General features: G+C 37.3%; 1 protein-coding gene across 2 annotated transcripts in view; it reads left to right on the top strand.

The window, feature by feature from the left end:
- The first annotated feature begins 1,115 nt into the window (after nucleotides 1-1,115).
- LOC121317495 (calcipressin-2-like) overlaps nucleotides 1,116-27,828 on the top strand; it is a 70,508-nt gene continuing 43,795 nt past the window's right edge. The window contains exons 1-2 of one of the 2 annotated variants that reach the window (XM_041253495.1): nucleotides 1,116-1,260; nucleotides 5,426-5,643. In XM_041253495.1, the coding sequence (XP_041109429.1) occupies nucleotides 1,161-1,260; nucleotides 5,426-5,643 (318 nt within the window). In that variant the 5' untranslated portion in view covers nucleotides 1,116-1,160. Of the gene's footprint in view, nucleotides 1,352-5,425; nucleotides 5,644-27,828 lie in introns of both variants that reach the window. The other variant, XM_041253496.1, reaches the window with a different exon arrangement.

The raw sequence follows: 27,828 nt of genomic DNA, 5'->3' as shown, positions 1-27,828 counted from the left end.
GGCCTATCAGTCTTCTGATAGGTCTGTCCGCTGTCCTCTGCTGGAACTGAAAATGACTCATTACAGGGTTAATCAGAAAGGACACATCATTAGGGCATAATTGAATATTTTGCAGCTAATACAGAATGCAGCAGAAAGAATACTTATACACACTGTTTATTTGCCATATTTCTTGTTTCAAGGTCAATACATTGGCTTCCCGTGAACATTGATTTCAAAATGCTGTTCCTCGCTTGGCTAGTCATGGTTCCTGCCCTGCCTATTTGCATGAGTTGGTTATTCCCTATAATGCTGCTCCTACTCTAAGACCAGCAAATGGTGGCCCCTTGGTGATTCCAATAACTTGTTTAAAAAGCTGCTTCAAGGGCTTTTCATTTTCGAGCTCCTTCACTTTGGAGCTGACTTCCAAATTTTATCCGTAACACTGTATTTTTAAATGTAAATTCAAAACATATATCTTTGATTTTGCAAACTAGCAAGCACTTTGGAGCTCTTTTGGTTTGCTTTTTGTTTATTTACCTTTTTTTGTAAAGGCAGTGGATTTTTTCATGTGAAGGACACGATGCAATGACAGAAAAAATGACCTGTGGTGCATGCTTTCTGATTCATCCTGTATAGGAACAGGATGTCAAGGATAGCATTTTCAAGGGGACTGTCCATTTAGACATAAGTTTGTATTACGTACTGCAGTATTGCGTTTAATGGCAGATCAATGGATATATTTGTCTAAAACTCTATAGTAATTTTACCAACAACTGAAAAGTAATTCATAATACTAGTTTCTCCCTGAACTCCGGAGCAGTTTACTTTCCAAAACAACCGACACCAAATACACATCTTTAACTATAAATAACACGAACGGGTTTTCAGTGATAATTGGAACATTTTGATTACGTGCAGTACAATTTAGTCCTGACCAGGGTCGGTAAAACTAGCAGTTTGACTTCTGTTTAACCAAGGTTTTATTAGGCAAAGCACTTTCCATTCTGTTAGAAAATGCGGACTACCCACTGAAAAAGAAGCCATAATGAACAATTCGACCCGCTGACTGATGTGTTGCTTTATTTAAAAACATATCCCTTTATGCTACTGGATATAAACCGCACCTTCTGAAGGACATAACTGCATTTCAATATTTGACGGTGCAAACAGCAAGTGAAATGTTGCTTGCTGGCAGGCAATTGGTGATTCAAACTGCCTGTTACATCAACGTCAGGGGATTATCGGAGCACAGCTGGAATAGAAGGTTGATTCACGGAGGTGAGAGACTGGTTCAGTGCAGCCTAGCAAACAGTTTTTAAAAATAACGAAAAAGCGAGAGACGGGAAAGGTTCTTTTTCTGCTGTTTCAGGTAAATTAAACTGCTCGTTTTATTTTTATGTAGCTCTAGGTATTTAAATTGCTGCATGAATGAATTGCACAGCTGTTGTCTTTTGTATGGTAATATTTGTGTACGGGATGAAAAGAGAAGCATTCTGGAGGAATATATGAAGTTGGTAAATTCCTCTACTGTATTTTTTGGTCTTGCCAGGCAACTTAAAGCGATTATTATTAGTGCTATTGAAATCTATTCAGTTTAAAATATATTTTGATAAAGCAATTCCCAAATAATTGTGTTTGTTTTAACTCAGTGCAACTTTGAAGTCATTTTATTTTCATTGGTATTTTTAAGATATACAATAGGGACATTTTATAGATTATTCTGCAATATAAACTTTAAAAAATTCAAATCATTGCATGAACCCCGGTAAGTTTTATATATATATATATATATATATATATATATATATATATATATATATATATTATAATATATATATATATATAAAATGTCATAAATATAGTACTTTTAGTTGTAGTCACAGGTTTACATACCCCAACAAAAAATTATAATTTCTCGAAAACTAAGAATTTTAGGAAAAATCTTTTGTAGCAAAAGTTTTGCTTTTGTGGATGAGGAAAAAAGTTCCAAAAATAGATGTCTACAATTATTTATTTCAGCATTTCTTTTTTTTTTTTTTTTTGCAAAACTCCAAAAATGCTAATTCAAAAGAATTCATACCCTTTGATGCTATGATAATATTGTCTACACGGTAAGTAAGTAGTGCTACAAATTTTAATAGGATAATACAGAACCTCATTCTAGAAATTACTGGCTTGAGCATGAACATTCTTAAATCCTGGTCACGTGAGGAACACATTTGTTTACCTGCGTGCTGCCTTGCAGTTGGCGGTGGTCACACGCGAGGCAAGCCTGCAGTCGACAAGCTGGCAAACAACGTAATACAAACCAATCATAATGCACGTTTTTGTCTCGAAACGTAAACATGCTACGAAGAAAGACTACGAAAAATGTACTAATTACATTATAACAAACCTGTAGTTCTTTCTTAATTAAATAAAAGTTGTATATTAATTTAATTATTTAGTTAGATCTACATATTGCCTCAACTATTAATTTTCCTTGTCAGGGTATGAATAGAATTAGCATTTTTGAGTTTTGCCAAAAAATTGCTGAAATAAATAATTGTAGACATCTGTTTCTTGTAACTCTGTTTCCTCATCTACAAAAGCCAAACTTTTGCTACAAAAGATTTTTCCTATAATTGTTTGTTTTCAAGAAATGTCTAGAAATTCTACATTTCCATTGGGGTATGTAAACTTTTGACAGACAACAGAGCTGTGTATGTCAGATAGTTGGAAACAGCAAAAAAAAAGACACTGTTTAACAAAAAAAAAAAAAGAAAACATCCGTACTTTTCAGTATGCTCACAAAATAATAACGTTTGGAATACAGTATGTTTTATGGGTGGATTCCTGTTGTAATGTCCACCTTCCTACAGTACACTGTTCATTTTTGAAGTAATAAAAGAACTGGAAGTCAATGGAAAATGTGAAGTAACTGGATGATGTGGATTAGCTGTTGGACAGACCCAAAACAATGACTGATATGATGAATGCACGGTTTAAACACTTTGCGTAACCCAAAGGCACCTGAAAGGATCAGGACAGATGAACATAGTCATTCTGTACCTGGATGGGTTGGATTCAGGATGACTGGACTGGGTCAATTGGGATACATAACCTGTTAGTCCTAGTCTGAGATCCTAGTCTAAACACTGGATCTGGATAGATCCACTCAGACATCTTACTCACTGGCCTGGGTTCATGCTGGACTGATTCTGTGACCCATCAATTCGAATCTGTTCGAGTCATTCATTCATTGATCCATGTCTTTATTTAACCTTTTCTAGAGAGATGCAACAGGTTCTAATCTGATCTCATTCCTCTGAGTGTAGTCATTTATCAGTCTATGGTGTGTAAGTAGAGTTAACCAAGAGACTTTGACTGCCTCTCTGTCTGACTGTCTATCTATAGTGTGTGTGTGCTGTGCCGATGACGAAGTAATGATCTTAAAATAACGCTGAACATTTTCACAGCTGACAATATGTAGGTAATTGTGACATGCCACTTGCAATTTAGGCATGTGATGAAATGTTACTGATGCAGTGTGATGATGTGTTTGAAATTCTCTCTTAGTTCACTTTGGGCACACACAGATCATTGTGCTTTGCTTGAAGCTAATCCCCTAATCTTATAGTAGCGCATCAGTGATTTGATACACTCTTTAATATTTTATCATATTGGTGGAAGTAAATCATGACAGTGCTGCTTTTCAAGTGTGTCTGGATGATGTGCTCTTGACACTGGCTTTGAATGTGAGCTCTTGAGTTCAGAAAATACATTGAACATTGCACATTCTGTGGGGTGCTTGGTAAAGCCTCAATCCCCTAGATAAAGACAGAAACTGTTAAGAGCAAAAGCAGTGCTCTTGCAAACACCCTTATTGATTTAAAGACAGAATTGTCTTTCCAAAGCAAAAAGTGATAACCAACTCTTTTCTAACTTCATATTAGTGTGAAACACTTAATCTCTGGTCTCCCTGTCATTCTCATTAACATTTTTTGGTACCTGTTGTAGTCTAACTAAACTTCAGCCAGGTCGGTGGATGGTGTATTACTCCTCTATTGAACTCCATGCATGTGTTCCGTAATTCATTGCTGTTACAGATTCTGACCCCTGCAGGCGAGATGATGTTTAACTGCTCATCTAATTAAGACACTGTGGCAAAGTGGATGATTGTATACAGGTGCAGGAGTGATGCAGTGCGTGAAAGAAACAGACAGAGCCTTGTAATCCAGTTTTGAAAGTGCGCTTATTTTTATATCCAGCTGTGGTGACCAATAAACAGTAATCCCCCGGCAATACACAGCAGTGTTTACTGCACGGGATAGACAGTAATGGGCTTCTAGACACTAAACAATAAACAATAAATATCTGTCCCACAATAATACTGGCACGGTCACCAGTCCTGTATCCGTGCAGTAGTGCTCGTGGTTGGTGATACAGTTTATTTTGTAACAGTAGTGCAATGTTGTTTCGGTTAGTGCTGTCCCTCGGCGACAGATCCAGAATCTTGTTAGCCATCTAGTGCTTTTACAAACAACACCAAATACACAAAGACAAACAAACAAAACACCCACGATACTGAAACAGGGTTTACAGGGTCTCTCACAGGCCTTCTCTGTTCATTAACACAAACGAAAGCAAAGGAACAGATTACGGTTCGCAGGCCCCTTTTATGTTGTCACTCATGACCCCTTGGTAAACGAATGCAGCTGATTTACCATCTGCGGCTGCTACATTGTTTCCCTTCCAGGTCAATACGTTCTTGCAACGGAGTCTCGCCTTCTTCCAGACTTACCGTCTTCCCAACTCGGGGAAAGAACTGTCTGGCCAACCCATTCAAAGACCTGTGTTCTCGCTGCTTAGCGCCCTCACAGGTCGGGAGGGAGATTTACAACCAAGATTCATTGTATTTCTGTCTTAGACACTCGCTTATGGAGTGAATGGTTGATAGCACATGGCCACTCTCTGACCTGTTAAACATGCATACTGTATGATACTGTTTTTTTTTTTTTTTTTTTTTTTTTTTTTTACATTGAAGTCAAATGTTTGTCTTATTTTAAATCAGCAAAATTATCTTATTTGTAGGTTAGGGATAATGTTTGGGATTTAGCACAAATGGCATAAACTGCCCATTAATTTCTTTAAGTGTGTCTTTGAAGATGAGACCAGTATCTATACCGGTGTCAATATATAAGGTATACCAAGTTATTTATTGAGAAAAGGCACTATAGTTAAGAGGCAAGTATGGGTATTCTGCTGATGTCAGTATTATGAATTCATCAGCCGCTAGCAGATCTATTACACATGTTCTCATTTTGAGTGGCTCACACTGAGTGCCAGTACTGTTCCAGTACACTTGCGTTGTATTTCTTTGCCCTTTTTCATGTTCGCATTTGGATGTGAATCCAAAAGTGTTTTTATTTTATGCTGTATGTTTTATTTCTTTTTTTCTCAGGAATGAAAGGAGAGCCTTTATTCAGAGGAATGAGAGACGCCAGTTTTAATCGAGACTTTCACCTTTTGGAAGGAGGACGGGTCTTCATTCCCCAGCACATGGACAGACAGTATGCACTAGGAGCCGACTTCCACCAGATCACTGATTTCAATGACCTGCCTACTTCACTGTTCGCATGCAATGTCCACCAGTCTGTATTTGAAGAAAAAGGTGGGAAGGTAAGATACATGGTTGGCTTGTTCTGGGTTTGCTTCTATCTGAATAAAAGCAGCTAGCTGGCTTCATTATGTTAGATTGAATACAGAATTTGTGTAAAATGTTCAGTATAGATTTTATTATTCTCTATATGGAGATTATAAACTTCACAGGTTGACTCAGACAATCAGGTTATGAGTAGAGCAGTCCTTGTACGATGGTAGATGTTCTTAGTTCTTGAATGGCAAGTTATTAAAACTGATTTTGTTTCTCAGTGTAGAAGTCTATGTAGTGGACCTATCATTTTTTACCAGGGGAGCGGGACATCCAATCTTTTGTTGAATCTTCTTAATGTTAGTTACAGGTTCATGTCTAAGCTGGATGCGGTATTCAGTTAGTTCCACATAATGCAACAGTGTATGATACTATGACAACCTTTGTATGTCACAGTACTTACTATTTTGAGCTGCTTATTTTAAAATGATGAAACATTTCGGTGTTTTAAGAGACACACAGAAACATCAGCCAAAAAAATACCCCACTTCACAGGCCTTAGGAACTCACTGGTTTAGTACATCATATTTATAAGATCAGAAAGCACATCATAATCTGCTGTTTGAGTTGATTTGGTCGTGGGAAATGTCTAGGTACCAAGGCTTCACCCTTCATGTTCTTTTGAACTTCCAGTGTTGCTGTTGTTGATGTTTTAGTGGGCTGTTGTTCTTGGCACTATGGGTCTTTTCCCAGGAAGGAAGGGAGGGCAGCTGCACGCAGGCACTAGGGTCAAACTCTGCATACTTGAGAGAGACCTTGTACACTGGTAAAACAAAAAATACAAACATAATTTTGATGGCTTCTGCCCCCTAACTAACATTATAAGTCCGGGTGGTAATTACTGTACATTACATTGCAGCACTTCACCTACAAACTCACTGACAATTGCCTCCCGATTCATGAGATGGATCATGTGGCATTGTGCTATTATTAGCAGCAAATTCCTCAGAGAAAATTTCACTAGCATCTGCGTCTGTTAAAGCAAATTGCAGGGAAAGTGGTTTTTAGTTGCATACCAAGTATGACAATATTTGCTTATGTACTTCTGGCCTACTGTAGCACTTAGCCACATGTGACAAACTAACTAAGAGGATGTCAACTTTCAGCCAGATACTGTAACCTAACCCAAACAACACCCATCCTTTTACACGTTACATTGGCCCTGGACGGCTGGTTTGACTGTGGGAAATGTTTACATTTGTCACTGCACTTTCGTTTGTGACAGAATGAAAGTTACAGACTCTTGTTTTTGTTTTCCTATACAAATGGATTTTGGTTTCAGAAAACAACTGTTTCCATTACTGTTTCTGACATCAGAGAGGAATTGATTGCAGATGTCTTCTCAGACTTGTTCTACTGATGTTTAGAAGTTCTACTTTTAATTGCAGTCTTCTAAGCTTTCTGCCTGTGCTTTTGTAAATCTCATAAGGGTGAAATGTCTCTGCCAGTGACTTAACATGATCAAAGTAATTTCCACCTGCCTTTAGTTCAGGGTTGTGGTCAAATCCTTTTATTCTATTCCAGTTCCTTTTAAAATCAATTCCCATTTCAAGTTCCCATATCCCTCTCCCTTTTAGTCAATTCCAATTCCAAGTCCTTCAACAGAATCCCTTTAAAATAATTTACCCCAGCTCTGCCTTAGCTGTCAGTATTATTAAAATATATATATATATTTTTTGGTGTATAAATTTAGCGTAATATCTCAAGAATTGTATACTTTGTTTGCCACTGATTTTATAACTCATGTTAAAAGATTTATACTCATCTACACTTTCCTTCAACACTTTATGTGACATTATTGTAAAGAAATGTGCCCAAAACTTTTTAAAGACAATTCTGTATTGCTTGTTAATAATGATTTGTTTATTTTCTGGCTTGGAAACCGGTAACACATAACATGAAACAATCAGTACATTTACATGACAAAGTGTTTTCTGAAAAATAATTGTTTTTGGAAAACTGCATAAGAAATGTCACTGTTCTAAGAATAGAAAATCTCATTAGAATTCAGCTGTATACAGGGACTGTTTTTGGAAAATGCAGGATTTTTTTTTTTCGCATGCAAAGTACTGTGGTAGCCTAAGTACGATTTGGAGACCAGTCCATTATAGTGCTTTATCGAAGAGTCAGGTCTCAAATTCAAAGATTACTATCCTATACCTCTATTCAGACCCCATAATGTGCAATCAGCCTTTCCAACAGCTCATCCTGTTCTATATTACCAGTTTCTATTGCAGACATTATTTTAAATTATCACGTCATGCTTTAGTATGGGCTATAAGCAAATACATACAGACTTTTACAAATGTATTACTTTGTCCCTAACTAGACAAATGGATGCATGCAGACTGACTACAGATTATTATTATTTTCTTTGTTTTCTAAAACCACGTGCAGGATTGAAGGTCAGAATTTGCACATGTGCAGCAGGCTATTGGAATAAGTTTTCCGAAAAGTGTGTTTACATGATAAACATCGTTTACCTTCCGGGTCAATACGTTCCTGCACCGGAGTCTCTGCTTCTTCCAGGCTGACAGACTTCCCGACCCTGGAAATGAATTGTCAGGCCAGCCCGTCCAAAGACTTCCCCTTTCGCTACTTAGCGCCCTCACAGGTCGGGAGGGAGATTTACAACCAGAACTCATTATAGTTCTGTCACAGCCGTCCACTATTTATTCATGCACTGCAGGTTAGTTATCTATAGCTGAATGTAACCAAGCCTTTTGAGGTGTATTCAGAATAGTGTAGAATTGACTGGGCTGGGATACAGATTCTTAAGTATGGTACTGTTACAGTTATTCACAGTAAGACTTAAATACTTTGACAGCCTCTAACAACATTACATCACTGAAAGCTCTAGGTTATGAATCATTGCTATTTTTACATATCTAGTGTGTTTTTTTTTTCTTCAAGTCTAATAATAGCAAGCATGTCTGAGTAGTGTGGAAAATCTCTGAAGCTGATGATATCATTGCACAGAGGGGTCAATGTAATCCGTGTTTCATTGTCATTTCCTGGTACACTTAATATTATCTTTGTCTCACCACCTGCTTTCATCACCTTTTAAGGGTGTCAGCTTCCTTCCATTGATAAGCTTGTCCCTTTATCAGATTGTGTTCATATTTCGAATGCTTCTGTAATTGCTTACATGCTGTAGCCGGTATTTCAGTGCAGCTTCACCCTTGTAACTTTCACTACAGCAATATTTACTGTAACAAATATATTTGAATGTACTGAAATGTAGTAATGCAGTAATGCATTGAGACTCGCAGCTGCTCCCGGGATTAACTCCAGCATTGGTGTTGTAGCAATCCAGTGGATTAGAAGCCTACTGTAGAGGTTCAGCATGGTTTCCAATTGAAGGTCAGCTTCATTTTATTTCCTAACACAAGCGTCTGGTCCTGGTTGGTGGTTTTGTTTTTGGTGTGAGCAGCCGACTCATTCCCCTGAGGAGGTGATTAAAGGACAGAATTCCCATGTAACCTTAAGAGTAAGGAGTTTCAAAATCCATTTTCAGTTTTGATCATATTTTTTTTCTCAAATGTGTGCTGACATCAGTTCTAGTTGCCAGCTATATGCTAGGTTATGTTGGCAAGTGCCAGCGCCATCTAGTGGACTCCAACTATGAATTAAGTTTCCTTTTGCATTGCTGGAAAACCAGAGTAGGTGTTCACTAGATAACTCTGAACAGAAACTGATGAGCAGCTTCTGAATGTCAGAACTTGCAATGTGAACTGCTCAGAATGATTGCAGACTGGTTAACTGCTAACTTCTATACAGTACTGTGTGGGGTAAAACTCTAGACAGATGAGTGGGTTATGTGATACTGGATACTGTTATATAGCAGTTACAAAAGCTATAGAACACATTGACAGATGAATAACCTTTTAATGGTACATTTACTCTGTGAGGCAATGGGTGTTATGCCATCAGTGACAGTTGGCGTGGTAGCAATGATTTGGATTGCTTACTGTTTCATACATTTGTCATGCAGTTTGGTATTCTGGCACAGATATACCAACACAATATTATCCTGTGTTGGTGGCACTGCTATAGTTTTAAGTGTCGTTGACATTGTATCTGACTGAATACCAGACTGAATTTTAGTTTTGCAGATATGTACAGTATTCCCAATGTAGCAACCTTTAAAATAATTTCTGTAGTGGTACGAATTGCCTGGCTTCCCAACTTATTTGCCAGAATCGCTTTTCCGCCATTTTAGAGCCAATGTGACACCCCCTTCGGAATCCCCAGCAGAGTTTGGCATCTTCGCACAGCCCGGATGTGAACTGGCGCAGTCCGAGCTGTGCACCTCATCCTGCACTCCCAACGGCAGCACTTTAACTGGATGTGCCACTCAGGGACAGGTGTATGAATTCTAACAGATCAGAAACCTGAATATGTTGACTAAAATATGATATTTGGAATTGGTTGTGCAGATGTGAGAAAATAGTTGAAGATTTCATGTTTTTGTTCCCAAATAGCATCTGTGACTGAGAGAAGTGGATTTGTTGCATTGCTATATATGGTTAAAGAAAAGTGTGCTAAATCTCATCCATAAAATTCTCCACTGTTAGAATCTGTACTGCGGATAAGGTTTACAGTCAGTGAACAACCTGGGAATCTTATGAGCATGATGAATAAAAAACAGTGTTTATGTAAAGGATTTAGCGTACTATGTAGCTATTCAGTCTATTGATTTTAAGTTTCAGTAACGTAATGTAATATTTACATATTTTTGCTTTAGCATGCTTTTGATTTCAGTATTATAATATGATGCAACAGACTAAGGTTCAGATTCTAGTAATAGAGAAATGAAAATGATTGTGCAGAATCTGTACTTGCAAATTGCTTATACAGTGTGAAAAGAAGTGGAGTTTACCACGAGATATAGTGCTTTGTGTAAACTTACTTTATACTCCCTCTGTACTTTTGTTTGCTTTGTTTTGTTCCTCAAAAAAAAGTACAAAAAAGTAGATAAACTTAGATTGAAAAATTCAGAATTTTGATATTTCTGTCAGTCGTCTTATTGTAGATGTATTTAGGTTTTTATGATGTGGGATTGTAGTGTAATTTAAGAATATATATTTTTACTTATGTGCAAATTCCTTAAATTGCAAGAGAGTTTGTTGATCGACTATCAGTCCTACATACATAAGTTTGTATCCCAAAGCCATCAGTTACAGGCTGTCATTATTCTTATCACATGTTATTCAATTGCTAGAGGCTATCATTGGGAAAAAAGGTGTATCATGTTTGAGGTTAGAGCTGTAAATATTATTAAATGTCATGTTTTATTCAGCACAGTGTCCTTGAACGATTGTATTTGTCTTTCATTATTTGCTTATTTACCTTGTATTGCAATGAAGCTTTTTGTTTGCAGAATACTAAATACTAATATTCATAGCTTAGATGCCTCTGGAGGTTCAAATCAAACAAATGTATTAATTGTGCTTGATCCAGTGAGCTCTTCATCTAAGGTATACATTTTTGTAGACAAAACCAACTGTGACTTGGGACTAAACTGCACAACTGCTCCAGTTGTTGAAATCTGATCCTTTTTGTTTCAGTACAGGCATTAAACTTTTAACACCATATCCCCATTGGGGCTCATGGATAACATTCATATGTGTTCGCTGTTTCACAAAGAAAATGTTTCGCACAGTCGGCACATGTTCTGACTTCAATATAGGAGATTATTTACTATGTTTTTAATCAAAATACATTTACAGAAACCTGTAGATGCAAACCCTTTGGCTCCAGATTCTCTGTGGACTGTGGTGTTGGGTATCTCCACACACTGGGGGTATAAATTAAGCAGATTGTGGTAGAGCTGCAAAAATGTGTAATAATGCAATACTGCATCTGCTTAAAAATAATAATATGCCCGTGCAGTCATCTTTACAAGACCCTGATCCAATTTCTTCTAAATGACAATTGGCCTTTGTGTGTTATGATCTGTAAATCTGTGACCATATTCTGAACATTGCATTCACTGCATCGTTAACTTGTAAGTGTGAGTATTATTTTCAACACCTACTGCTGGGAGCTGTCCAAGGTGCTGAGATGCTACACACAAGCGATACAGTACAGGCAGCCAAAGCAAAGGCAATCCTATGATACGTTTCAGAGGAATTAGATACTGGCGTGGCAAAGGGAATTAGATAAATCAATTAGTATTTTGAATAAAGGACAGAAAAAAAACTGTTACAAAAAATTATTAAAGATTGGTGTTGGCTTTATATATCATAGTGTTTTCCTAAATATCTAGATATTTTTAAATGAATTTTGAAGTTGTAGGAGAACCTGTGATTTATTAAGTGTTTTTATTGTGCTTGTTTCTTTTGTTTAGTTACTGAAGTTTGCATTTTTTTCGACTCATTGAACCTAATTTACATGTAATATATAACATGACCAGTATAAACCCTTAGAACATTTGGTTTGATTTGCAGCTTGCCACTTTAACTTGCACTGTTGAATGTTATAATATTTCCATTTGGCTGGTAATGAGCATATGGGTCTGATTTATTGAGCTTTTGCTACAAGTATTGCAACGAATATAGATAATTTGGGGTAGTATGATAGTTAACTTAATTAGAGTAAAATAAGGTACTGCCATATGCATACAAAGAAGAGTTATTTATATAATACATCCCTTAGAAAAGTGATTGCAGCAAGTATTACAAGTATTACAAAACCTGAAATGATTAAAATCGCAGCAAACATTTATTAATAGTGCTCTGGGTCTCCAAATACAAGCAGTACTGAAAAAACATATGCTATTTAGGTTCTGTATAAAAGCCAATCCTCCCAAAAAATCTGATGCTCCATATTTGATTTCAGTTCAGTGTGCTTGCAAGGGTGTCATTTACTGCGAATAAGCACAAAATCAACTGCAATTTGAATTCAAATGAAAGCTTGGCGGGTGAGGGTGAGTATACACAAGCCTTCAGCACATTCATTTGGAAGTTGAGAACACAGATTTTAAAATAATAAAAACATAATTGAACTGCTAGTGCTTTACAACAGTATGCATTACAACTGCTTTACTATCTGTCTGTCTATATATATTATATATATATATATATATATATATATATATATATATATATATATATATTATATATACCACACACACACACACACACACACACACACACACACACACAGTGCCTATAGAAAGTCTACACCCCCTTTCAAAATTTTCACCTTTTTGTAGCCTTATAGCCTGGAATTAAAATGCATTTATCTACACATCCCACCCCACAACTTCAGAGTGAAAAAAATATTCTAGAAATTTGTAGAAAATTAAAACTAAAAACTGAAATAGCTTGGTTGGATAAGTGTCTCATAATAGCAGTCCTAAATTGCAGTGATTCACATGATTTCAGGATAAATTCAGCAGTTCCTGTGGGTTCCCTCTGCTGGGTGGTTCATTTCAAAGCAAAGACTCAACCATGAGAACTAAGGTGCTTTCAAAAGAACTTCGCGACAAAGTTGTTGAAAGGCACAGATAGGGGTTGGGTATAAAAAAATATCAAAAGGCCTTGAATATCCCTTGGAGCACGGTCAATACAATTAAGAAGTGGAAGGTGTACAGCACCACCAAGACCCTGCCAAGATCAGGCCATCCCTGTAAACTGGATGACTGATCAGGAGGCTACCAAGAGGCCAATGGCAACTTTGCAAGAGCCACAGGCTTTTATGGCCGACTGGTCAACGCGTGGTCTGACAAAACGAAAATTGAACTTTTTGGCCTAAATGCAAACTGTTATGTTTGGTGCAAGCCCAACACAGTGCATCACCTAAAGAACACCATCCCTACAGTGAAGCATGGTAGTGGTGGCAGCATCATGTTATGGAGATGTTTCTCATCGGCAGGGACTGGGACACTTGTCAGGATAGAAGGGTAAATGAATGGAGCAAACTACAGAGAAGTCCTTGAGCAAAACCTTTCAGCATGACAACAACCCAAAGCACACAGCCAAAGCTAAACTGGAGTGGCTAAGGAACAAAAAGGTAAATGTCCTTGAGTGGCCCAGTCAGAGCCCCGACCTAAATCCAAGCGAAAATTTGTGGCATATCTTGAAGAGTTGCTGTCCATCTGTGCTCCCCAAGGAAGTTGACAGAGCTTGAACAGTTTTATAAAGAAGAATGGTCAAAAATTGCCAAATCTAGATGTGCAAAGTTGGTAGTGACTTATCCCAATAGACTCACAGCTATAATTGCTGCCAAAGGTGCTTCCACCAAGTATTAACTCAAGGTGGGGGGGTGGAGACTTATCCAATTATATTCTTTCAGTTTTGTATTTTTAACATACATTTTTTTTCTCAATAGAAACTTTTTTCCCCTTAACAGTGTGGAGTATGGTGTGTAGATAAGTGGAAAAAAATTATCATTTAAATGCATGAAACTCTGAGGCACTCGCACAACAGACTTTAGACTTTCTATAGGCACTATATATGTGTGTGTGTGTGTGTGTGTGTATATTTTATATTACACACACAAACAGCCATACACTGAAAAGCTATTTTCTCTGACAAATGGAAATTATTCACATTATAAGGATGCTAAGTCTTCTTGATACAATTTGTTGTAAATTGGCAACTCAGATGAAGTGCAAATCAACTGGAGTGCCTTTTCTAATGTTGTAATCAAAAAGAAAATTGAGTTGTCTTTGTTTAGAACAGATAAGTGCGCATGTACTGATGCAGCTGAAAGAAAGACTGTGCCCTTTCAGTAAGTGTTGACCCTTTTGAATAAACAGCTGCTGGCAGGTATGGAACAAGAGATGGGGCTTTGAGACATTTGTAGAACAATCCTGCAAATTATTTTTCTTTTCAGTTTAAATAACTGCCCAGTTCAGTACAGCTGAGCACATTTTAATATGTATGAGAGCTTTATCAGGGACAGTTTGTTTCCGCCTCTTCACCTAGTGCTTGGACCAGCAGTAAAGCTTTGAAAAGTTATATTGCAGACCACTTCTCTTGTACTTCTGTACAGTTGCACAGATCATAAACTTCACATTTTCACATTAACTCAGTCTGGGTTTACATTACTGGAAGCACCCATCACCTGTACAGCCATGTCTAGAGAAATCAAACGGCCAACTCTAGATTAGTGGATTATGCATTTAATGTCTCTTTTTTATTATAATTTCTGTCTAAGCTCAGTCTACCAAACACTATCCAAGAAGTTACATGCAATCAACAAATCAAAGGTTTACTGCAGTTGCAGTTTTTATTTCAATGTTTTTGTCGGTAATGTACCTTTACCTCTCCCTAGTGAACAGCAGCAACACTGTTGTTAAATTGTATATCAGTATTGTGATTGGTGTTGTATTGCTCACAGGAATTGCATGCTTATTAATACCAGTAAGCTGCACTGAATATTGTTAAGCATGTTTTAAGTTTAGATTCATGACATTTGTGTGCTTCGGATCTGTCCCTATAAAATGCCTGAAGCCGATGTTACAGGAGGTGCCTTCATTCGTCACTTTCAATTAGCTGAAAATGATTTACAATGGATCCATTATGGATGGCACAGCAAGGAGAGGAAGAGCTCAGCGTTTTTGCAACCTATTGATCTATCTGTGCTGAAACTAATTTGCACAAGAGTCTCCTTCCAAGCAAATACTGTAGCACAGTGGTTCTCAAACATTTTGTTTGCAGACCACCTGTTTTTTTTTTTTTTTGTGTTTTTTTTTGTTAATCTCGGCAGACCACACAATAAACAGTATAGCTGATTGAAAAATAGGCACATAAATGACTGTAATACTAAGAATAGCCATAGACTTACCTTGCTTTGTTGCAATACAGTGGGTGGGCCTGTTTCTGTGAGCAAAGTTATTTTAAAATTTCTGTTGCTGACTGTTTTTTTTAAGGTCTCAAATTTTGGATCTGCAAACTACACTGCCACTTACTTTCTGTATTTATGTAACCTTTCCACGGACCGACTGAAAGGAGCCAATGGACCACAGACTGAGAATCACTGCTGTAGCAGATCGGCTCCGACCTTTAAAATTGAAGCACGCGTGACACATCAAAATCTGAAACTAGCTGAGGGAGTTTTATTTTATAGTATTCATTGAGATTGCCCCTACCATTTCTATCAATCAGGCTTAACTGCAATGATATCCCAGTATGTTCATTCAACTACTATATAATTAGGGCTTCTGTTTTACTGGTTTTAGTAACCCTTTCCAGTCCAATGTTGGACCCGGTCCAACATCATCAAGAAGACGTTAAGCACCGGCCTCTAGTAGTTTTTTCTATGGAAAAAGCGAAGACAACCTTTCAATGGCCGAGTGAGACCGATAGGAGTCGAGTGAAGCCAAAAAACAAGGGCCGTATCTCAGTACCCCATGCACTACAGAGATAACACGGACATAAACAAAGGAGATAGCTGCTTCTGCTTCCAGTGCTCAAAGAATATCTCAGAGATTTGCAGAGCTTTTTGAGATGTTATAGTAATAAAATAATGAATTGGATCACATTATTGAGGAGTTTGGTGATGAAATGAGTGATCAGGAGAGGATTTATCAGTATGCACTGCTGTAAAGAGGTATGTGAAAAATACAGCGAGCAAGAGGTGGGGCTTAGCTGGAGATACAGTACTGAGTGTGCTTTTGCGATTCAATGCCTTTTTAAACCTGTTTTACTTTGAAAAAAAAACGTAAACAGTGCGTGTAAAATAAACAGCGCATGTGAAAATAAATTGGACCTGATGTGCTTGACAAGTGCTGAATAAATGGACTGCAAAGGGTTAATTTCATGTTTCGGTGCTTATTTTGAGCTATTGTCAAAATCGTTTTTTTTCAGGACTTTAGCTTTTTGTATACTGTATGCAATTATTGTTTTTGGTTACTTAATAAAATGTTTAGCCATTTATTTCTGTCACAATATGTGTAGTAACTTGACAATTTGCTTAAGTTGTACCTTCTTTCCCTTGCTGTCTTCCACAACGAAATCGTTATGGTCACGGGCACATTCTTCTTGGGTTTTTGTGTGTATAGGCGTCTTTTTACATTCTGCCACAATTTTCCGTTTTTTTTTTTTTTTTTTTTTTAATCCTCCCTATCTAACAGTAACACAGTCTCCGTTCCTAATTGTAATCTCGTTTTAAGTCTTGCAAGCAGAGTCTGCAATAGAAATGTAGGAATTTGCTGCCACTTAGTAGTTGGGGTAGGTTTAAAGTAATTTTAAAGTAGTTTAATTCAGATTGAATCATTGATCAATACAAGTCAAGAAGGAGGGACATTGCCCAACTGCACTTAGAAAGGGAGTATGTTTTTTTGTTGTTTTTTGTAGTTTTTATTTAAATGGGAAATGGGTGAAGTCTACGTGAATTGAGTAACCATTTCCAGAGTTTTTCCTGTGTTTATTGTCTATAAGCCGGTTTTCATTAGGGGGTGGGGGTTAAAGGGGGGGGGGGGGGGGGGGGGGTGGGGGGGAGGGGGGGGGGGGGGGGGGGGGGGGGTTGTCGTATAATAAACACATCTCCTATTGAAAATTATTCTCAAAGTGATCACTAGATGGCAGACTAGTTAGAACATATTTGACTGTACAAGAGGTAGTGACAAACATAGGTTAATCATCCGCCTTTAGCTGACAACCCTAGTTTTAGAGTACACTGACAGTCCAGGTTTCTGTTTCAGCTAGTTTACTTTGTTATTTTTATTTTATGTACATCAAGAGATCCGTGTATCTACCGCGTTTTGAAGGTTTTCTGTGGGTGATATTAAAATATTTATTTTGGGATTGGGACTTGACGACTAGGGTTGACAGCCCAAAGCAAAAATGGCTAAGTTATGTCCAGATTTTTCTGAAAACAACAAAAACCTTCTGCTCTCAGTGCAGTTCTCTGAAGTACTAAACTTTTCAAGGCTGGCTTTGTGCCTCAATAGACCAGCCCAGCCACAATTCACTTGGGGAAAATCAGCTGATCAAAAAGGTTCTGACTCTGTGTCAGTATAATTTGATATTTTGTAAACCCTGAAGAACATTTCAGAAACACACTTTCCTAATAAAATTCGTAACCGTTTTCCTTTGGACGTGCTGTCATGTATCAATGTGCCCTTTTCTCCAAAATATCTGGGAAAGTTTTATTTTGAGTGTCATAAATAAGTATTTAATTTATATGCAATTAACCATTTTCATGTGTGTATCTCTCATTAGCCATTTGAGCTCATTTTTGATATGTATGTTGAGTATGTTTATTGAGACTTAGTACAATGCTCCAGTAAAAAAAAAAAAAAAACTTACAAAGGTATGCAGCGTTACCGATATTATTTGATAAGCTATGTGTATTTAAAACACACTGTATTAGTACAGTAGCTTTACATACCAGTCTTAGTGTACCAGCCACACCAGGTGTGGCGCTGTTTAGAACACGCCTGCTTAACCAGCTCAGCTGATAGTTTCCATCCCGCCTTGGTCTGCTAACCCAGAAGCTTTAGAAAATGACACGTTTTATCATTTAGGCGTTAAGTGGTGGTGATGTAAAATAAACATGTTGAAAAGAAAGCAATGTATTTGTACTGTGGTTATGTGTTAAATGTAAACAAATAGAATGTGTGGTATCTATTGTTTTGTACTTTTATTTTCCAGCACTTGAGAGTGCTAAATGAACTGTGTGTGTGTTCCCCCAGGCTAAGCACTGGGACTGCCTCAAGTTACTGTTTGACTAATTGGACTGCCCCTATACAAAATGAAGTTGCTGAAGAGCTCCAGCTGTGGATGAAATTCAGATATAAGGGCATGGTGTGAAGCTAGGCGAAGTTGTGATCTTCCCAGAAGATGTTGGTGGCTCGAAAGAAGAAAGGGGGTGTTAGAATGTGCATTGACTACAGCACTCTAAATAAGAGGACAGCGCCTGACCATTACACTATGCCACGGGTAGAAGATGCCCTTAACTGCCTAACGGGAAGTCACTGGCTTTCTGTTCTTGATTTAAAGTAAAACGCGCGTGTGAAAATAAATTGAACCAGACGCGTCTGACAAGCACTGAATAAGTGGACTGCAAATGGTTACTAATACCTTACTTAATATGTTGGGCACATTAGAAAAGACCTTGTTGGGCAGATACTAATGTTAGAATAAGCTAAGCAGACCAAAAAGATATAGCTATAAGTTTATGGTTAACTTAGAAAATTCTTCTAAGGGGGAAATCAACTTACTTTGAACCTTTGCGTCTCCATAAAGCAATTTCCTCTAGAGAACGGCACGAAAGCTAGAACGAACACTCTTTACTGTCGATCACTCCATACCTTTTGGGTAGGATTCTTTACTTCGATGACAGTCACGGTGATGGTAAATGTCACGGGAGCGGTGCTTCACACATAATGCAGATTCCTTGCTTTCATACCCCCCCCCCCCCCCCCCCCCCCCCCCCCACCCCCCCCCCCCCCCCCCCACCCCCCCCCCCCCCCCCCCCCCCCCCCCCCCCCCCCCCCCCCCCCTAAATTTGCTGCTGCCTAGTTTGCCTAGGCCTTCCCTGGGGCCTGGGGCAAGAGGTTAATTAGATTTTAAGAACAGACAACGTGGCCAATTAGCAAATGGTAACCCTCCGAATTGACTGCATTGTGCGGGTATCGCACCTGTTTCATTCTGATCTCCCCATGGATATGCTTCTTTCTGTCTCCTGCTTTCTTTCTGTGCTGGCCCAAGCGTACACATTTGTAGCTTCATAATGGATGGAGTTGGCTCCTTTCCTGTGTTGCAATGACAAAGATCTCTGCAGTAAACACACTGGGCCTTAATTTAAAGCAACTGGACAAGGCAGATTTTCAGGAAGTAGTTCAACAAATTTAATTGTAGGAAACTAACAAGGAAATGCTTGGACTATAACTGCTTCTCCTGGAATTGTGTTGTTTTCTTAAGAAAACAGTGGCTTGCCTTTGCAGTTACATCATTTAGAGTCTGCAAAGTTACAAAAACAATGAAGTACTGTACATCAACTACAACAAAACAAACTGCTGAGCATATTTTGAAGGTGCTTCAGTTTTTATTTGAAGAGAAAAGTACCATTTTACAACTCTTATAAAAATACCAAGTAATATAACACGTTTAAGCACTTTGTAGTTTTTTGTCTCATTTATATTAACAAGGAATTTAATTCTTTCAAATAGCAGCAGTTAATTAAGGTATTTTCATAAACAATAAATGCAGGGTTTAATAAACACTAGGAAGGATTCATTTCCATGTCTTTAGGAAAACCACATGAACAACTTTTAAAAAGGCACTAGTCCCACATATCAGCACTGTATCATTTATTTTTTATTAAAATGTCAGTATTTGGTTGAAATTTTAAAAATACAGCATTTTTGTTGGAGTTTGTATCCTAGGAAATGAAAAAAGTTGTAGCAAAAAAAACATGATTAGTAAAATTGCCTTCAAACAAGCATTCTGTTTTAAAGCAGTCACCAGTTAAATATCACATAAATGATGAAAACATTTGTGGCTCTACAGACAGCTTTCAAGCACACAATGTTCTATTCGCTTTGTGCTTGCAATATAATTTTCAACAAATGCAATAATCTGAGCATTTACTGGCACTTAGTGTTTGGTTTTCATCTTTGCTTTATCGTTTGCCAAGTCTTTTCTCGGTTTAGTGCTTCCTCTAAGATTTTTCTTGTCATATGCCTTCAATTAAGTATTATATTTAGATATTTTTTTCAATTTTGATTGATGGGGTAACTGGACTGTGTGATTGTGTTTGTGTGTCTGCATGCAAATGGCTCAGTTACACTGAGCCAGCAATTTATGCATATTTTAATGTGTCACTAACATCTCACAGCACATTCTGCATACTATCTCACATGTCACTTATAGAGCAGAACTGAAAACACACAAGATGAGCTTGAATGCATTATTAACTAAAGTTCTTACTACTACAGGTATCACAGCTGGACAAAGTGATTCATAATTGGTTATACAGTAATACTTATACAGAGACCATGACCAGAGAACACAGTATGGAGATAGACCAACTGTTTGCTGGAAATCTATTTTTTTTAACCAAAAGCACAAGGACTATGTCAAAGATCTAAAAGAAGCTGCCCTTTTAAAAGTAATGTCAGGAATTGGGGGAGCCATTCTCTGATACTGTTAGTAAAACCTTCATTTGATTTCTGCATTTGAATATAAATAGACCAGTTACGTGTTATAAGTCTAGGTTAATTCAAATTACGCCTTTATATTCAGAATACAGGGTTTGGACATGGTAAGTTTTATTCACTTAACAAAAAATGTCATATAATCATAATAAGAATAATAATGATAAGTATGTTATTTAGTTGCCAGATTGTTGTCCCCTTGTTGAACGGAGACTTGATATTTGTCGGATGCACTGGCCTTTTCCTTCTGGAGTCTTTGATTGAATTGTATATTACGGTCCTAAAAGGATATGAGCCTGGCTTTCCGGACACAGAAAAAAACCTTGGGGGTCAGGATTCTTATTGAGGCCTGAATGGTGACAGCATGGCCTGTATTTAAACACTGGATTTCTTAGTTTCTGACATTCTTTTGACACTAACTTCAACTGGACCTTGTTTGAGCAAAAAACTAAAAAAAACTAAAAAAAACTAAAAAATACGTACCTGAATACAAAGTGTTTTATGTGTATCCCTTACAGCCTAATGATTCTGTTTTGATTGATGGGATGAACACAGGTGCCAGAAGAAAAGAGAAGCAAGCGAGTGAAAGTGGAATGCATTAATATATTGAATTACGACTAATCTTGTCACAAAATAAACTGAGTAGCTGATTTGGATTGTGTCACGTGGTTATGCTCTAATATTAGCACTGTAGTGTAATAACTGATTAATAACAGATTCCAAAGATAACCTTACATTTTAGATGTCAGCACAGTAATAGTATCAATGTAAAGGACATGTTGCAAAATACCAGGGCTTTTAATGGAAGCATATTGTAACCTATAAATAAATACACAACATGTGTGTCCTGTCAAAGAAGGATTTATTTAAGGGTCATGCCAGTTCAAAGTGTATTGATTTGAGTTTATTTGTAATTGTTGCCTAAAACAAGTATGATTTAAAATCAGATCGATTTAGCGGAGAGATTAAGTGTGGGATTAAAAGTCTTTTTGTGGCTTTCACATTGTAGTAGACAGTTTTTGTTTTCCATTTCTGTGCTTTAACTGTGAATCTGCTTTTGTGACAGAGAGAGAAGTGGATCTGAAGGAAAGGGGGACAGGGTGTATTCAAGCAGTGTTACAACAAAATTGGTTTGTGATGCAGAGAGATCAGGGTTTCGTTTGACATTAATTTGAAATTTTTTAACACCTTTGGGGTACTGCAGTCCTCAATGGATTTTTTATTTTTTTTTGCATCCATATTTATCCAAATGTATTTACGGTATAGTTTTAAGAAACTTTCATTGTTAAGTTCAGGCAAACATATTTAGTAAAATAGATTTAGACTGGTTGCATATAAATTGTGTAAGAAACATTTTATGGTGCGACACATCAATAGTTCTAAAAATGGTAATACGTATAATTTTCTGTCATTTATCACATGGTGATTTTGCTGTTAACACAATTTACATGTTTCCAGTTTTTACCCACATGCAAAAAAGGGTTAACCAGTTACCAACCCAAGTATTATTTTGTGGAAAAATGTATTTGTAGTTTTATATTACTGTATATAAGATGAGGTTTTGAGCTTTGCAGTGCACTTAAGGACATATATTCAGTGCTATTAGCTTTACATTTACTGTTGGACTATTGGGAAAAGCACTGCAAAAGGGTAAAAGGAAGTCGTTCTGGGACATTGTTTTTTCATGTTTGAATATTCTTGCAAAATTTAAATGAGTATTCAATTATCGATTTAGCTGGAAAACAAAATTTATAGTTTGTACCATATTATAGTTAATCAAACTACCTTGTGTACAGTAGATTCACGGAACAGGAGCAGGGGCTGCATGGAGAAACACAAAGCCTGGTAAATCATAGTAAGCACAGACAGCAGAAAATGGATACGAAAAGCAGGGGTCTGCAGTGCTGTGTGACAATACACAAACGGAAAAGCAAGACAGAGAACAGTGTGCATTCCAGGGGTTAAATAAGGTTACAAATGAACATATGCTGTTTGTTTCAGAAATCATTATTCGTTGGTTTCCTTCATTTTGAAATTCTGTTATATGAACCAATATAACATGTTTATTTTTGCCACTGAATACGTTTCAAGTAGTATGTGTTCAAATATTCAAGTATTTGCCACAGAAAATACAGTAACAAGACCTTTTTTTTAAAAAACTGATATGGAAAATATCATAAATAAATGATAAAATAAATACTATATTAAAGAGTAAATAGTGGGGTTCCAAAAAATCTAGCGTTACACGTCCCCACGTGTTCTTTTCATTGTTAACAACCTGACAACTTTAAAGTCTGTTTCAAAGCTCTTTTCAAAATGGCTGCTGTAGTGCACTGGGGTTTGAGATCTGTCCTCAAAATCACTGCAGGAAGAGCCATTAAATAAAAACAAAAACATACTCTGGCTTTTCTGGTCCGTACCACATCATGGATCGTTATTGCTGTGTCACCTGTTTGACAATGTGGGCAATAATCCTTAAGCTATCAGTGCACTAGAGCGGCCATTTTGAAATAGCTTTAATACAGACTAAAGTTATAGGTGTAAAGAGTTGCCAGGGTGTTAACAATGAAAAGAAAAATAACAGCTTTGTTATTTAAACAGTTGCAGCAACACATGGGGACGTGTAATGCTGTATTTTTTTTCTGAACCCCGCTATTTACTCTAAGTATTAGAACAGACTTTAGAAATGTTATCTAAAATAGCAGACTAACCTCACTTTTGTGTGTTTTCTAGAACACACTGCACTGGATTGTGTTCATCTTTCCTGATGATGTCAGTTGTTAACAGCTCAGAGTAATTAATTGCCTACTTACAGTAGATCATGAAAAAGGCAAGCCTTGATCTCAGAAGTGAAAAGCTGACCAACCAAGCTCTATTAATCCACTACCCACTATAAATATAAAGTGACTTCTGAGGCAGAACATAAATAATCTTTCATTGCTTCATGATCTGTATCTCTTTATGGAAAAGCCTCAAATGAGTGTGTGTATATTTGAACGTGTTTTGATGCCACAATTAACTGCAGATGTGGGACTAACATTTGCAAAGCTGATTGTTACACTGACAGTACATTAAATGGATCCTTTGCCTCATCTACATTTACCTAATATTTAATTTTATCATCTGTTTATTATCCTGTTAAGAGTGACCTTTATAGTTATCTGTTGTTTAATCTTTGATCATTGTTTGCCATGTTAAAGGGTTTCCACTGGACACTGCTGGTGTATACACTTATATGTCACAGCCATCACCTTTTTCTTCACACTGATAGGTCTAATTCTGCCATGTCAGAGATGTATGTTATTGTCATCATTGTTTACAGAGTGTGGATAGGGTACAGTATTTATCAACCTGTACAGTGTTTGGCCTCACTTGAGTCTTTCAGCTGGTGACCCTTTTGAAGCAGGACAAGCAGGGGTCTGATTGCTGTCACCTGATAAGGCTGTATTTTCTTAGAACAGGTTACAAATGTATGTCTCTCGTTACAAAAAGTAAATCCATACAAAATATAAATCCGTACTTGGATCTGCCGCCATTGTTTAATTCAAAACATTTATCCAGGTTTCATTCCAAGTACCAAAGGGTTTGAGAATTTACATCTTAGTTGAAAATAAGACGTATGACAAAATTGCTCAGACTTGCTTGTGCCAAAAAACTGAAAAGTACTTCCCTTCAGTTTCCACCAAGCGCTTGAGGGATGGCTGGCACTCTTTCTGTAAAGTTTCAAGTTTCTATTGACCTTGAGAAGATTTGGCAGTGTCTCTAGGCAAAGAAATTGAAACATTTAGCACATAGCTGCCACTCGGCTTTATTAAATGGGAAATGGTAACTAAAATAAAATGTGAAAGTTTAAATAAGTCATTACAATGACAGCCAGTCAATTCACTCTGTCTTTCTTGTCTGGAACTGTCTAGAAGAAATATAATGCCTTAAGTGCATAGGGTCCTATTTAGCAACGTTAGCAAACCCCTAGGCAAAAACACTTTGCCCACATATGTGATTTAGCAACACATGTTTTTGTGCCCACTTGGCAAGTCAACATCAGTGATTGACAGGGGCTAAACTTGGGGAGTGTCCTCAATTAAATACAGTGTTGCAATTTAGCAAACCATCAACAGTGTTAGAGTTTGTGTTTCAATTGACATGTGAAAAGCAGGTCTAAACTGTGTATAAAATAGCATGGTCAACTATAAATACTGGAGAAACTACCAGAGAAGCAGGCAAAGCAAAGAGAGAGAGAAAAGAGAAGTAAAAGAAATATGGATTAATGTGATATTTTATAATGTGATACTTTGTACTGACACTAAGAAAAATAATAATAATAATAATAATAATAATAATAATAATAATAATAATAATAATAATAATTTCTACATGGCCAGACAGACTGGAGGAAGAGACGCCCCCAAATATTTAAATGTCACCTGTCCTTTCTATCTGACACACAATGTATGCAGCAATTTCGTTTTGGAATCCTCAAAATGTGATTGCGATGTTTGAATGTCTCTGTGGGAACATTACAGTACACTCCTCAGAAGGTTGGCAATGTCATCCTGGGTTGTTGTGTTTTACACAGCGTAGCTCTCCGTAATGGATGTAGAGCTTACAGTGGAAAGATTACAGGGTTTGAGGGAAGCAGATGTTGGACTTGAATCCCCAGCAGTGGAGGCTGCAGATGCTGTAAGTGCCAGGCAGGTCAGACGAAGCCTTTTAGATGGGCTCACAGGTACGCATGCGGACCAACAAAAAAATGCAGACTTTGTTATTGTTGTATAAGATGCAAATGCATACCATCAGTATATCTAACAGGAAAGCATTTCTAATAAAGGCAGTGGTGGTACTCATGGTTCAGAGGTGAGCTATACATGTCTAACGTAAGGAAAACTCCTGATTAAAAAATGTTCACCCCACCCCATTGCTCGCTCAGCAAGTGAAACAGAAAGAAATATTTATGTTACTTAATTTTGCTTATAGATTACTTTTTTATTTTGCAAATATTCACTGCCCCCAGAAATCCTTTTTGTTCGCTATCACAGACGCACATGTCCTTTTAAAGGGAATGTTGAATCCTTATTGGTTGTAACTTTACCCCCCCCCCCCCCCCCCCCCCCCCGTTGTGCTTTGATTGGCTGGGTGCATGATTCACTATTTGATGTGATTAGCCCACAGATGAGACCCGACTTCTAAATCATGTTTTCATGCACTATCACAGCTCTTCGCAAACGCAGTAATTTTTGCCCTAGCGATAGTTGGTGCAGATATTTGCTAAATAGGGCACATAGTCTCTGCAGGATGGTCTTGATCTAAACTAGAGCTGGGCATAGTCTAAAGTACCAAGGTGGTGACTGGAAACTAATAATAAATCCATTCGATACAGTATAACAATGTTAATGTGATTATGTACGTACATGAAGACTGACGGACAGGCACCTTTTCTATATCCCCCAGATTCTCAATAACATATGGTTATGTGTGTCCTTGTCACAATTGTACAGCTGTCTAACTATGTACCGTAAAACTCTAAAACGTGAAATACAGTTCATGCAGCTACACTAGGTGAAAATATATATAGCAGCTAACCAGCAACACTGTAGGCACCTAGCTCGTGTGAGACCTACAGTGTATTGGTAATATGTATTAGAATTAGTTAAGATTTACAGGATTTTTTGTTGTTGTTGTTGTAATTTCTGCCCATTTAAAGTCGTAGTACCCCATATTAATATAAACTTCATCCACACAATAAAATTGATTGGTGCCTGTTTACCAGTGTACACTTAATACAAAGCAGAATGTGTTTCAGCTCCGCTTTTAAACCTGCTTTCTGCTCCAACACTTTGAGTCAAACTGGAAGGCAGCTGCTTTTTCATGTAGCAGTAAGAGGTCATAAAGGACATTCGAATTCGGGTATACCTCAACGAACTGCAGGTGTAAGGGGATCCATTATTCAAATCAAATCTGCTCAGTGTAAGAGATGCTCAGAAGAAAATGCCTTGCCATTGATGTGTCTTGTATCAATATCAAATGTAACACTGTGAACTCACCTGATCATGCATTGGCCAATTGAATTTGCATCACTTTAGAATGATAGATTGGCTTTCCACAATACCGCTGAGTGTGTATGGATGGCTGGCGATCAATTAGCCTAGACTCCCCAGTGGATCAAGTTGTGAAAAAAGGACTGCAGGATGAGCCATTTTTCCATCTGTCACCCTCTGAGCAGAACTGCCATTCTCCTGCTGCATCTTTTACAAGCAACTGTAAATTGTAGCTCAGGAACGCAGAACATAAATTCATTAAATCTAGATAAAAAAAAAAAAAAAATAGCTTTTAAGGAAAAGTACAGTATGTTTACCAGCAATAAGCTGTGTCGCTGAGCAAATTATGTTTTTAATCTTCAAGTCTTTGACTGATTTATTTTATGAAAAAACACTCAACATCGTTAGAATGCATTCATTTTCATTTTAAAAGTTCCGATTGTTCGGCTGGAATGTTGTAATGGGTTTCTGCCATGGCTGGCACAATTGGTACATCATACAGCACTTGTCTTGGCAGTCATCATTGCAGAAACACATTTGTTAGGGGTAAAATGATACAGTGAGTGCATTTGTATGCATGGAGTGATTGCTCATTTAAAATATTCAGCATACATTTCAAAAAGAGACGAGAAGATATATTCAGGGACACCAAGATAATTTGTAAGTAAGGGATCTAAGCTAGGTAAAATGGGAAACAATTGAGTCATCTCCAGTCATTCTGGATTTATTCATCTGTCCCAGCAATTCTTTATATTAACCACTTAGGTTTTAGATTAACCTATATGAAATCAGTAAATGTGTTTATTTTTTTTTTTAAATTATTCTCAACTATTTGCCCTGCTGCAAACTATCAGACTTCGACTTTCCTGCGTGATTGTAAAACAACTGAGGCATGAATGTACGGAAAGAAAGGTTGGAAGATCTTGCTAGCCATTCTAATGTTTTTGCTTAATCTAACACATATTCTCAGATGGTAGCCAGAAGATAGGATGCAGCCCTTTTTT

This window comes from Polyodon spathula, chromosome 6 (assembly GCF_017654505.1).
Source record: "Polyodon spathula isolate WHYD16114869_AA chromosome 6, ASM1765450v1, whole genome shotgun sequence".
In the NCBI taxonomy this organism is placed as follows: domain Eukaryota; kingdom Metazoa; phylum Chordata; class Actinopteri; order Acipenseriformes; family Polyodontidae; genus Polyodon; species Polyodon spathula.
The sequence above is the reverse complement of the archived record's forward strand: the minus strand, read 5'-3'. Positions and strand labels throughout refer to the sequence as shown.